Source organism: Pristis pectinata, chromosome 12 (genome assembly GCF_009764475.1).
Source record: "Pristis pectinata isolate sPriPec2 chromosome 12, sPriPec2.1.pri, whole genome shotgun sequence".
Classification (NCBI taxonomy): domain Eukaryota; kingdom Metazoa; phylum Chordata; class Chondrichthyes; order Rhinopristiformes; family Pristidae; genus Pristis; species Pristis pectinata.
Genome location: NC_067416.1, coordinates 23,276,781 through 23,289,165, shown reverse-complemented (window position 1 = coordinate 23,289,165; position 12,385 = coordinate 23,276,781). Strand labels below are relative to the sequence as shown.

The following is a 12,385-nucleotide window of genomic DNA, read 5'->3' as shown; positions in this document are numbered from 1 at the left end:
TGTGGGGGCAGATGCATTAGGGACATTTAAGAGACTCTTAGACGCACGAATGATAGGAAAATAAGGGGCTATGTGGGAGGGAAGGGTTAGCTAGATCTTAGAGCAGGATAAAATGTCGGCACAATGTTGTGGGCCGAAGGGCCTGTACTGTGCTGTAGTGTTCTATATTCTAAACACTGATACAGTAATATACGTGCACAGTATTCCACATCAATAAAGCACTCTTGGCTTGCAACATCAAGATCTAAACAACATTCAGGATGGGATGATATGTAAAGTAAATGTTTGTGCCACAGAAGTATCAGGCAATAACCATTTCCACGAGAAAATCTATCCACCTACCCTCCACATCACTGAATCCCACATCATCTATACTGTGGCGGTCAGCACCTACCAGAAATTTAACTCAACCAGCCATATAAAACTGTGGCTACGAGACCAGGTCAAAGGCTAGGTCTTCTGCAGATAGTGACTCATGTCCTGACACTCCAAAGCCTTTCCATCATCTATAATTCACAGGTTAGGAGCACAATGGAAGACTCTTCACTTGCCTGGATTTATACAGCTCCAACAACACACAGCCTAACACCATCCAGTACAATGCAGTCAGCATGAATGATACATATCCATCATCCTAAACGTTCATTTCTTCCACTACCAACGCACAATAGACTACAAAATGCACCATTATTATGCACCCCATCCAGGCTACTCCAACATCACAACCTCCATACAAGGAGGAAAAAGATCACAAGCTTGGGGGAATGCCACCATCTGCAGGGTACCTTCCACAAGTTGTACACATTCCAGACTTGTAAATATATCTCCAATAATTGATCATCATTGCATCTACATACTGAAACTTATTCCCCAACAGCATTGTCAGAGTGTTTTCACTAGAAGGCTTCAAGGTCGTAGCTCATCACCATGTTCTCAATGGCATTTAGAGCAGAGCAATAAGTTCTGGCCTTACCAATACTACCCAGATGCTGGAAAAAAAAGAGTAAATTAAAAAAAACTGTAACTCTCTACATGGATGCTACCCAACCAAGGATTTCTTACTTAATGTAAGAATTGAAATTTGAGAAGAAGATATTCCAAATTAACAAGACTGAAATAATAGGTCAAAGTTATCAGTAGTAGTAAAATTTAACACTAACAAACAGTACATACATTGAAAAAATAATGAGTTAGCTACATCATATCTACACCTAAAGTATTATACATTTTTGATCCATAATTCTGGCAAATTTTAATTTGTTCAAAATAAAAGGTAAAAACATATCTAAAATGCTTCTAAAACATGTCCACAATTACAATAAAATTAAAAAAAGACTTCCAGCGACAAGAACATTCAGACCACAGGCATACATACAAAAGTACATGGAAATTGCCGCTTCTGTTCTAATAAATATATTTTTTGCAAGCAACCGAGGTAAAAACACATCACTTAGGGAACTTTGATATATCTAATTGGTTCTCAAGATGGATGAGGGATTAGGATTCACAATGGAAAATTATGTAACTATCCATCTACCCTTCAAAATGGTTTCATTCCCATCTCAATTAAGTCTGACATTATCAACCTTTTACATATTTTTCTCATCCTATTCTCTGCTGTAAAGCCTTCTGTTTCCCTCCAGGTGAAACTTGCACCTCCCTTAATATCATCTACTGCATTCAGTGCTCCAAGTGTTGCCTCCTCTACATTGGTGAGACCAAACGCAGACTCAATGACCATTTTGCAGAACACCTGCGCTCCTTCCATAACCACGATCTGCATCTCCCCATTGCCAGTCACATCAACTCCCCCTCCCCTCCATCACAGATATGTCAGTCCTAGACCTCCTCCACTGCCAGGAGAATTCCAAGCACAAACTGGAGGAACAGCACCTCATTTTCCATCTTGGAACCTTGCAGCCTAACAGCATGAACGATGAATTCTCCCGCTTCAAGTAATCCCCACAAGACCACACCCCCACCACACTCACCCCCAACCATGCCTCTTCTTTTCTTCCCTTTCCTAGCCTCTCTCTTGTTTCTACCCCCCTTTTTCCTCCTTACCATTGACCCATCCCCCGGTGGATCTGCTCTCCCCTCCTCCCCCACACCTGCCTATCACTATCTCTTACCTGCATCTACCTATCACCACCTTGTGCCCACCCTGCCTTCCCTCTTTTGTCCACCTATCACTCCTCTGCTTTTCCCTCCTATGTACTGGGCTTCTCCTTTTCCTATCTTCAGTCCTGAAAAAGGGTCCATACCCGAAATGCTTTTCTCCACGGATGCTGCCTGGCCTGCGGAGTTCCTCCAGCATCATTGTATTTTTCATCCAGATCCTAGCATCTACAGTCCTTTGTTTCTCTGTTTCCCTCATGTAAGTTTCTAATGACTAGTTTACTTTAAATTTCCTACAACAGCATTAGAATGGGACCAATGGAATAAAACAATGTGAGATATACAGTATGGACAACCTTCAGAGTGAAGTTAGCTCTATTTCATTTAAATTTCTTAACTATATAATCTTTTATAGGACTATTACCATAGCACACATCAATTATACAGATATATTTTTATCCAATAAGTTCACATTAAATTTCTGAGAATGACTATTCCAACAATCAAGTATTTCAAAAAAATGCCAAAATGATTTGGCATGCATTTAAAAGCCTGAGCTAACCTTTGCTGGGATACCTCAAAATGTTTCCTTCCCTCCTAAATATAAGGTAACATAACCAAATGAGCAAAACAATGAAATGCAACCAGAACCAGTGCTCTGCAGGGCAGCGACTGAGGCCCAAGCATTTCCATTTGTTTCATCAATTACCTTCCTTACAGCATACAGTCAGAAGCTTATAAAATATTGGCTAGACCATAGCTGGAGTACTATGTACATTTCTGGTCACCACATGAAGGAAGTGATTGCACTGAAGAGAAGATTCACCAAGAATGCTCCGCCTATGGTGGAGCATTTGTTATGAAGAGAGACTGGATAGGCTGGGTTTGTTTTCCTTGGAGTGAAGGTGGCTGGGTGGCAAGCTGATGGGGACAGATACAATCGTGAGGTGTACAAACAGGGTAGATTGGAAGAAACTTTTCCCCATAGCAGAGGTGTCTAAAACTATAGGGCATGGGATTAAGGAGAAGGACAAGAGGTTTAGAGGGATCTGAGGAGGACCATTTTCACCAGAGGGTAGTTGGAATCTGGAACATACTGCATATGTAGGTGGTTGAGTATTCTCACATTTGAGAAGCATCTCAGCAAGACTTGAATCTCCAAGGTATAGAAGGTTACAGACTAAATGCTGGTAAATAGGTAGCTGGAAGGGCCTGCTTCTGTCCTGTACGACTTTACAAGGATTGCCACAGTCACCACACCTTCTCATGGACATATGGGATGAGAAATAAATGCTGGGCCTGCTTTACTTCAACTTTTCATTTTTTTTAAACATCTCTCTCATCTGTAATAAAGGCGAGAGGCAGAGAGGCAGAGAGAGAGGCAGAGAGAGAGGCCGACAGAGAGAGAGAGGCCGACAGAGAGAGAGAGGCCGACAGAGAGAGAGAGGCCGACAGAGAGAGAGAGGCCGACAGAGAGAGAGAGGCCGACAGAGAGAGAGAGGCCGACAGAGAGAGAGAGGCCGACAGAGAGAGAGAGGCCGACAGAGAGAGAGAGGCCGACAGAGAGAGAGAGGCCGACAGAGAGGAGCAGAGAGAGGCCGACAGGAGAGAGAGAGGCCGACAGAGAGAGAGAGGACGACAGAGAGAGAAGAGGCCGACAGAGAGAGAGGCCGACAGAGAGAGAGAGGCCGAGAGAGAGAGAGAGAGGCCGACAGAGAGAGAGAGGCCGACAGAGAGAGAGAGAGGCCGACAGAGAGAGAGAGAGAGGCCGACAGAGAGAGAGAGGCCGACAGAGAGAGAGAGAGGCCGACAGAGAGAGAGAGAGGCCGACAGAGAGAGAGAGAGGCCGACAGAGAGAGAGAGAGGCCGACAGAGAGAGAGAGAGAGAGAGGCAGAGTGACAGGGACAGACAGACAGAGTCAATGACTATCACTTTATCTGATTTAAGATTATAAAGCACAGGAATTGTAGGCTATACAACACTTTGATTCCATCACAGATGACCCAGTGCTTTGTCCATTTTCCTTCTCAATCCACTAATTCATTTCATGTTGAAAAAATCAATTGATCTCAGTCTTGAACATGTTCAATGACTGAGCAACTGCAATCTTCCAGGAAGGCATTTCCAAATATTTACAGACTTCTGAGTCTTAACTCAAAATGATTGAACCTTTACCTAAAGATCATGCATCCCAACTCTGGACTATTTAGCCAAGGAAAAGGCTCATCACTTTCCATGCTGTCAATCCATCTTAGAATCCTGCAAGTTATACAAGATCACTTTTCATTTCTCTAAATTCCAATGGGTATAGGCTAACTGTACTCCATCTCTACTTATAGGACAAGACAATCCTTAACCCTGGAATCATTATGATGCATCTATGTTGCACTTCCTCTCAGGCAGTTGATCCTTCACAATGCACTTGGATCAAAGTTTCAACTATTTTGCATTGCACCAATACTCAATCTATCCAATGCAACTTAAACCAGTTACACCAACTCAAATAAAGATTCAAACACTGATTTCAACAGGAACTTACTATTAGGTCAGAATCACGTCCCATGGAGATGACTGTCCTGTTTACAGTTCTCAGCAGCTTCTCCATTATTAACTGGACATGTCGCTGTGTTGGTCCCTAAGTTGGAAATCAATCAATGGAGTGCATTAATAGGGGCAATGATAGAAACAAGATATTGGTATTTACTATCAAAAGCCATTTCCACTCCAAGAAATCAATTATAATTGCACTCAGATTGAAAATAGCATTAATATCAATGCCACATGTAAAGATTGCAGGATCAGATGCAAGGAGCTGTCATTAATCAGAAATGTTATACCAAATACCACTTTTGAAGTTAATAACAAAGAAGCAAATTATATCTGGAAGACACTAAACAGTCAAGAAAGTGTATCATGTAAATCACTTTGAAAGCATTACTGTAATGACTTGGAAATGCAGAAACAAGAAATCATAAGATCAAACCTTTGTTCACAAATGGGACATAAAGACTACGTACTACTTCAGTGAACCAACAACTGCTCTGAGAGCTCCATCAATGCACACAGCCTGTTGTACCTGTAAGGAGATACGTTGTGCCTGATTTTTTTTTATTCTTTCCACTTCAAGTGGAAAACTCCAAAAGACTAATTGGAAATGATGGTATATTGATTTTTTTAAAACAGTAATAATAGCTAATTGGATGGTGGCCTTCACTCTTTGAATCAATTTCATCCTTTACATTGCATTTCTATTGCAGCTTTAAAAGTAAAATATTACTGGATGCTTCACAAAGGCAAAACTCTAATTCTACCATTCTAGAGAAAATGTATCCTTAGATTCGTAACTGTTTAGGGCATTTCTCTCCTAAGAACTATGTACCATAAGCAGTTGCAATAAACAGGGGACTTTTATCTATACTGGTGATTAAAAAATGACTACATTCTGGGTTAAGAACCAAAAATGCAGGAGATACTTAGCAAGTCCAACAGCATTTGTAGACAGCCAACCTGAAACATTAACTATTTCTCTTTCCACCATTGCTGCCTAACCTGTTGAGTATTTCCAGCCCTTTCCATTTTTATTTCAGATTTCCAGCATCTCCATTTTTTTTGTTTTCGTTCAAATTCTAATGGTAGATAACAGAAGAGGAAGCAATGAGATCTTAAGTGTAACTTAACCTGTGAAGACATCAACTACCATCAATAAATATGTCCCCAAAACCAGAGAAACAAGAAATAAGGTAAATGGCATACATGTGTTCAGAAATATAACTTGACTCCAAAAATATTAGATTACATTGATTGACATACTGGGTCTTACATTAACTGGAATCCAACAGTTGTGTTTTAATAAATTGATATAAACAATGTTAAATCCTGTTTGTCACAAAAATGGATTAGCCCTAGACGTCATCTGCAAATTAGTTATCCAAGATATTTGTGCTTTCTATCATCCCCACTTGCCCAAGAGCCATAGATATTTAAACCAGCAGTCATTTTGACCTATCCTTCCCTTCGGTTTTCAGTCCCCAGGCAATAGCCAAAAGCTTTGTAGGCTTTTGCACTGCTGATGAATTCATATAATGTTCTTTTCTTGCTTATATCACATGCATTAAATCCAGCCTTTGGATAGAAGATGCAATTATCTGCCACAAATTTTAATTAACACTGGTCAACTCAACCCCACATCATCCAGATCTAGGTGTAGGATGTATGGTTGATTTTATTGCTGAAGGGCTGTGACTGACTTAAACACATCTGAATCATCAACAGTTCTCCCTCTCCATCAGGTCAAGAGTAATTACTAAATGGTGAAGGTAGTGACAGTGGAAGATTGCAAAGGAACTCCTGCATCAACCCCCCAAGTAATGACAACACTTTAGTTTTCTAAAGGTGTTGGTGACAACTGAGCTACTGACTCCACATGATTTCCAAAAATTTGATTTTGAAATTGTAAACAAGGATTAACAGCAGAATCCAACACCGTGGATTTTAAAGGCTTTGAAGTTGAAGTAGACAATTAAAACCATGGCTAGCTGCACTGAGATTCCATTACTAATTTTCAAATTAGCTTTGCAACTTTGTCCATTCCACTGCCTCAAAAGGCGAAATATAGACTGCAGAACAAAGTCCTGTATCTTCTATAAAAAGCTAGTTTCATCCAGCAAATAGAAACAGAATTATTGGTCACTCAGCATCCTGGTGACGAGCTGGATAGAACTTGACAGCTAAGGGCTCCGGATAGTTTCAACATCAAGCCTTTCTGCCAAACAGCATCATAAGTAGAAGAAATGTCAAAGAATGCAAAAGCTGCTTTTAATTTGTGCTGAAATTTGGCTTCTTTATGTTTGACAGAGGTCAGCATTGTTCACAGCACATCTAGTCATTTGTAAAGCCCACGTTCCTTTGGAATCATGGAACGAGTCATGGCCCAATCCTTAACAGGAACCACCGATCCAGGAGCTTGACAAAGGAACTGAGGAATGGTATTGGCTCATAGCCATTGGGTCATCTGCCTTGTTTTCTGGTTTGCTATGGTCTATAACCTTGCATTCATTTGTAAATTGCCAGCAGCATCTTGAAGAATTCTACAAGATATTTCCTCCCTTTGGTCCTATGTTCTTTTGGAACTTGGGAATTTCCCAGTCAAGCCTACTGCCTTCCTTCTTTTAATGGCTATCAGAACTTTATTTTTCTCCTCCAAAGTACACAACACCAAGATTAAACTTTGCATTGAGCTATGGTGCCACTAAGTTCTTTATACATATGCCTCCTAATCTTCTTTAAACTTCAGAGTTACTTATTAATTGTGCATTGATAGATTCAACACTAAAGTGTTGATTTGAAGGCCATCACTACACCACCATAAAGAAACTGGAGAAGTTTCTAAGCTTTGCAGTTTGATTGTGTTAATTGTAAAACTGAATAAAAATAGGCATTCATGATCTTAGTGGTCAATGAGTGATCCTAAACAAAAATATACTATTTTACATCTGCAGTACAACAGAGATAGAAGAACATAAAGGTAGGGTATTTATTCCTATAAAAATAAATGAAAAGCTCTACAATTAAATTACTTCAGATGATAAATTTCTAAAATTATTTTTATAGGCTGTTGAATGTTCAAATACAAAGTCCAACTGAATAGAATGAACACGAGTTTTAAGAAGAAAGATAATGAGAGTCTATTTACCTCCATTCTACAAGGCTTTTTGATGGCAAGCTCAATCAAATGCTGCCACGATGCCTGTATGTTTATGCCAAAACATTATTGAGTTTTGTTAAATGGAATTAGATTCTCTTTTTTTTTGGAAAAATATAACTGAGAAGAAAGACTGGCACAATATGACAACCAAGAGAACAAGAGTGGAAAGCAGTGTGAAAAGGTAGGCCCGTTGTGGTGGTTCTAATGCTGTGGTGAGTAGTATGGGTACGGGAGTGGGAAGTCTCGTTGCCGTGATAAGTATCATGAGAACAAGAGCGGGAAGCAGTTTGAAAAGGTAGGCTCATTGTTGTTCTTGTTGCTGTGGTGAGTTGATAGGCCTGTTGATTAGCTAATTAGCCAATTAAAAGAAGTTAGGGTCAAGCGGAGAAGCCACTGTTGGAGTGGACAGTGTTAGAGTGGGGAGCTAAGGCTTTGGCGTGAAGAGGTGGAGCAGGTGAGCGAAGGCTTCTGGTAGGTTCTCTTTCTTCCACTGTTATTTGTAATTTTCTTTGTATAGAACAGTGGGAATGGAAGTCAGGGCTGAAGTATGCTCCTCCTGTAGGATGTGGGGAATCAGGGAGACCGCCAGTGTCCCTGATGACTTCACCTGCAGGAAGTGTGTCCAGCTGCAGCTCCTTACAGATAGTATTAGGGAGCTGGAGTTGCAGCTGCATGAACTCCGGATTATTTGGGAAGATAAGATGATAGATAGGCATTACAAGGAGAAAGTTAGGCAAGAACTTGAGAGTGTAAACTGGGAACAGATGCACCACAGGAATGTGGAGGTTGTTTAGGAAGCATTTACATGGGGTTCTAGATAGGTTTGTCCCATTGAGACAAGGATGGTAGGGTGAAGGAACCATGGTTAACAAGAGAGGTGGAAGGTTTAGTCAATAGAAAGGAAGGAAGCATATTTAAGGTTTAGGAAGCAAAATCAGACAGAGCTCTTGAGAGTTATAAGGTAGCCAGGAAGGAGCTTAAGAAGGGACTTAGGAGAGCTAGAAGGGGACATGAGAAGGCCTTGGCAAGTAGAGTCAAGGAAAACCCTAAGGTGAGGAACAAAAGAATGACTAGGGAGAGGGTAGGACCACTCAGGGATAAAGGGGGAAAACTGCATCTGGAGGTGAAGGAGGTCAAGGAGGTCCTGAATGAATATTTTGTTTTAGTGTTCACAAGGGAAAGGGACTTAGATGAATGTGAGGCTAGCATAGAACAGGCAAATGTGTTGGAGCATGTTGAGGTTAAGAAACCAGTGTTGGAGCTACTAAAAAGCATTAGGATAGATAAGTCCCTGGATCTACCCCAGGTAACTGTGGGAAGTGAGAGAAGAGATTGCTGGAGCGTTAACAATGATCTTTGAGTCCTCCCTGGCCACAGGAGTAATACCAGAGGATTGGAGGATGGCAAGCATTGTTCCATTGTTCAAGAAAGTTAAAAGGGATAGTCCCAGGAATTATAGTCTTATGTCAGTGGTGGGCAAACTATTCAAGAGGATTCTTAGGGACAGGATTTACAAGCATTTGGAGAAGCATAGTCTCATTAGGGATAGTCAGCATGGCTCCATGAGGGGTAGATCATGACTCATGAGCCTAATAGAGTTTTTTGAGCTAGTGACAAGACAAATTGATGAAGGTAATGCAGTATATATGAATTTTAGCAAGGCATTTGACAAGTTTCCCCATGGTAGGCTCATTTAGAAAGTCATTAGGTATGGGATCCATGGAAAATTGGCTGTGTGGATTCGAAATTGGTTTGCCCGCATGAGGCAGAAGGTGATTGTAGAAGGGGAGTATTCAACTTGGAGGTTGGTGACGAGTAGTGTTCCACAGGGATCTGTTCTGGGACCCCTTCCCTTTGTGATTTTTATAAATAATTTGGATGAAGAAGTGGAAGGATGGGTTGGTAAGTTTGCAGATGACACAAAGGTTGGTGGTGCAGTAGATAGTGAAGAAGGTTGTTGAAGGTTGCAACGGGATTTGGACAGGATGCAGAGCTGGGCAGAGAAGTGGCAGATGCAGTTCAATCCAGAGAACTGCGAAGTGATACACTTTGGAAGAACGAACTTGAAAGCAGAGTACACGGTTAATGGCAGGATTCTTAGCAGTGTGGAGGAACAGAGATCTTGGGGTCCAAGTATATAGATCCCTCAAAGTTGCCGCTCAAGTGGATAGCGCAGTTAAGAAAGTGTATGGTGTGCTGGCATTCATTAGCCGAGGGATTGAGTTCAAGAGTCAAGAGGTAATGTTGCAGCTCTATAAGACTCTGGTTAGACCACACTTGGAATATTGTGTTCAGTTCTGGTCATCACATTATACGAAGGATGTGGAAGCTTTGGAGAAGGTACAGAGGAGATTTACAAGGATGCTACCTGGGTTGGAGAGCATGTCTTATGAGGAGAGGCTGAGCAAGTTAGGGCTTTTCTCTTTGGGGCAATGGGGGATGAGAGGAGACTTGATAGAGGTATATAAGGTTATGTGAGGAACAGCCAGAGTGGACAGCCAGCATCTTTACCCCATGGTGGAAATGGCCAATACTAGAGGTCACCCATTTAAGGTGCGTGAAGGAAAGTTCAGGGGAGACATCAGAGGTAGGTTTTTTTTTAAAAACAGAGAGTGATGGGTGCCTGGAATGCACTTCTAGGTGTGGTGATAGGGGCCAATAGGATAGGGTCATTTAAGAGACTATTGGATTGGCACATAGACGAAAGAAAAATAGAGGGTTATGGGAGTTGAAGTAGAGAGGGGGATAGATTGAATGGGGACAAGGTTTAAATAGGTCGGCACGACATCTTGGGCCAAAGGGCCCGTACTGTGCTGTACTGTTCTATGTTTTAAAGAAAACAGCCAATTATAATGGAGAACACCAAATGTAATACGAATACTGGAGACACATTCTTGTTAAAGTCATAATCAGATTGAGTGCACAATAAAAATAAATAATCCACCAGATAGAAAAAGCCATAACAGACAGTTCAAATGGAAAGTTATATTTGTTAAACAATTGATGAATCTACTAACCCCATCCTTCCTGTAGAGTACTTCAAGGATATTGCTAAGCAAATGGCAGCAAGCTTCCAGTTCCTCTTGCTTTTCTAAATGATATTTCAGCTGGTCTGTCATCATGGGTAGAAGGATGTCTCTGCATTCTAGGCAGAATGAATAGCAGCATTCAAAATACAAAAATTTAACTAATAAATAGTTTCATTTGTCAACACTGTTTATAACCTAAAAGCCTAAATACTTTAATTGTATTTCATCAGTGAGGCATTCTTGCATTGCAAATTACAAATCGACACAATGTTAGAGCGGGCAAAGCTCAGCAAAGAATAGTCACAACAAAAAAAAAGTCCCCTTTAACATAACTTCAAATTTATTTGATGTTATTGACAGAATTAAGTTTGGCTTTTAATTAATCAGACAGTTAATAATACAAAATTTGAAACAAAGGAATTAAAATAACAGTGTAATACTGATATATATTTCACAAAACATCTGTAAAACATTGTTTTAGCTTTGTCTTGTGACTTAGTACTTCCACATCAATATAGCAGAAAGCACGTGGAAGCAGAAAGCCTGCATCATTCTAACCAAATACTCTATCTCCTTTAATGAAGTAGAAAATGATGCCAAAATTGACAATGAGAGGGAAGATGCACATTTATTACAAATGATTAACAGAGAGATGTAATGAAGGGCCTAGTACTTTTAAAAGTGGATAAATTGTCAGGCACACAGCTGGATCTGGCAACTTACCCAGTTTTAAAGATCCTAGACCTTTCATTGTCCTCTCTCTCTTAAAATGTATCCAATTCTCCAGAAAGGACAAAGGGAATAGCACAGGCTCTAACTACCATTTCAAAATCTGATTTACTCATAGGCAGGTTGCCAAAAAGCTAGAAAATGGTTAATGTGATATCAGTGTTTGAAAAAAGAAATGAATAGTGACTCAGCCTAACAGTGGTGATGGAAAAATTACTGCAAAAAGTTCTGGGGTACATCAGATATCAACCCAGAGGCACATAAATTAATCAAAGACAGTCATCAAAGATTTGTTAAGAGAAGGTCTTCAACTTAAAATGGATTTTGTGAAGTAGTAACAAGGAGGGTCATTGAGAATAGCAGATTTCATCTACTCTGACTGAGCTTGATCAGAAAATTAAAAGACCAAGGGATTCAAGAGGAAATGGCAGGTTCATTTACCAATGGCTCAGCGAGAGAAAGCAAAGGCTAATATTCAGAGCTTCAGCGACAGGAGAGTTCTATTCACGGGCTTCTGCAGGGTTAAGTAATAGATGTCTTTCTTTTCTTATAGTCACAGTCATGCAGCACGGAAAAAGGCCTTCGGCCCAACTGGTCCATGCCAACCAAGATTCCCATTTAAGCTCATCCCATTTGCCCACATCACTCTAAATCTTTCCTATCCATGGACCTGTCCAAGGTATCTTTTAATTGTTGATAATGGACCTGCCTCAACCACTTCCTCTGGCAGCTTGTTCCATAGACTGACCACACTCTGGGTGAAAAAGTTGTCCCTCAGGTTCCTATTAAATCTCTCCCCTCTTA

At 40.6% G+C, this 12,385-nt stretch overlaps 1 protein-coding gene across 1 annotated transcript in view; it reads right to left on the bottom strand.

The window, feature by feature from the left end:
- dock1 (dedicator of cytokinesis 1) overlaps positions 1-12,385 on the bottom strand; it is a 432,222-nt gene that overhangs the window by 259,940 nt on the left and 159,897 nt on the right. The window contains exons 26-27 of the mRNA XM_052026984.1: positions 10,841-10,968; positions 4,659-4,754 (exon numbers count right to left, since the gene is read on the bottom strand). Of these exons, the coding sequence (XP_051882944.1) occupies positions 4,659-4,754; positions 10,841-10,968 (224 nt within the window). The remainder of the gene's footprint in view (positions 1-4,658; positions 4,755-10,840; positions 10,969-12,385) is intronic.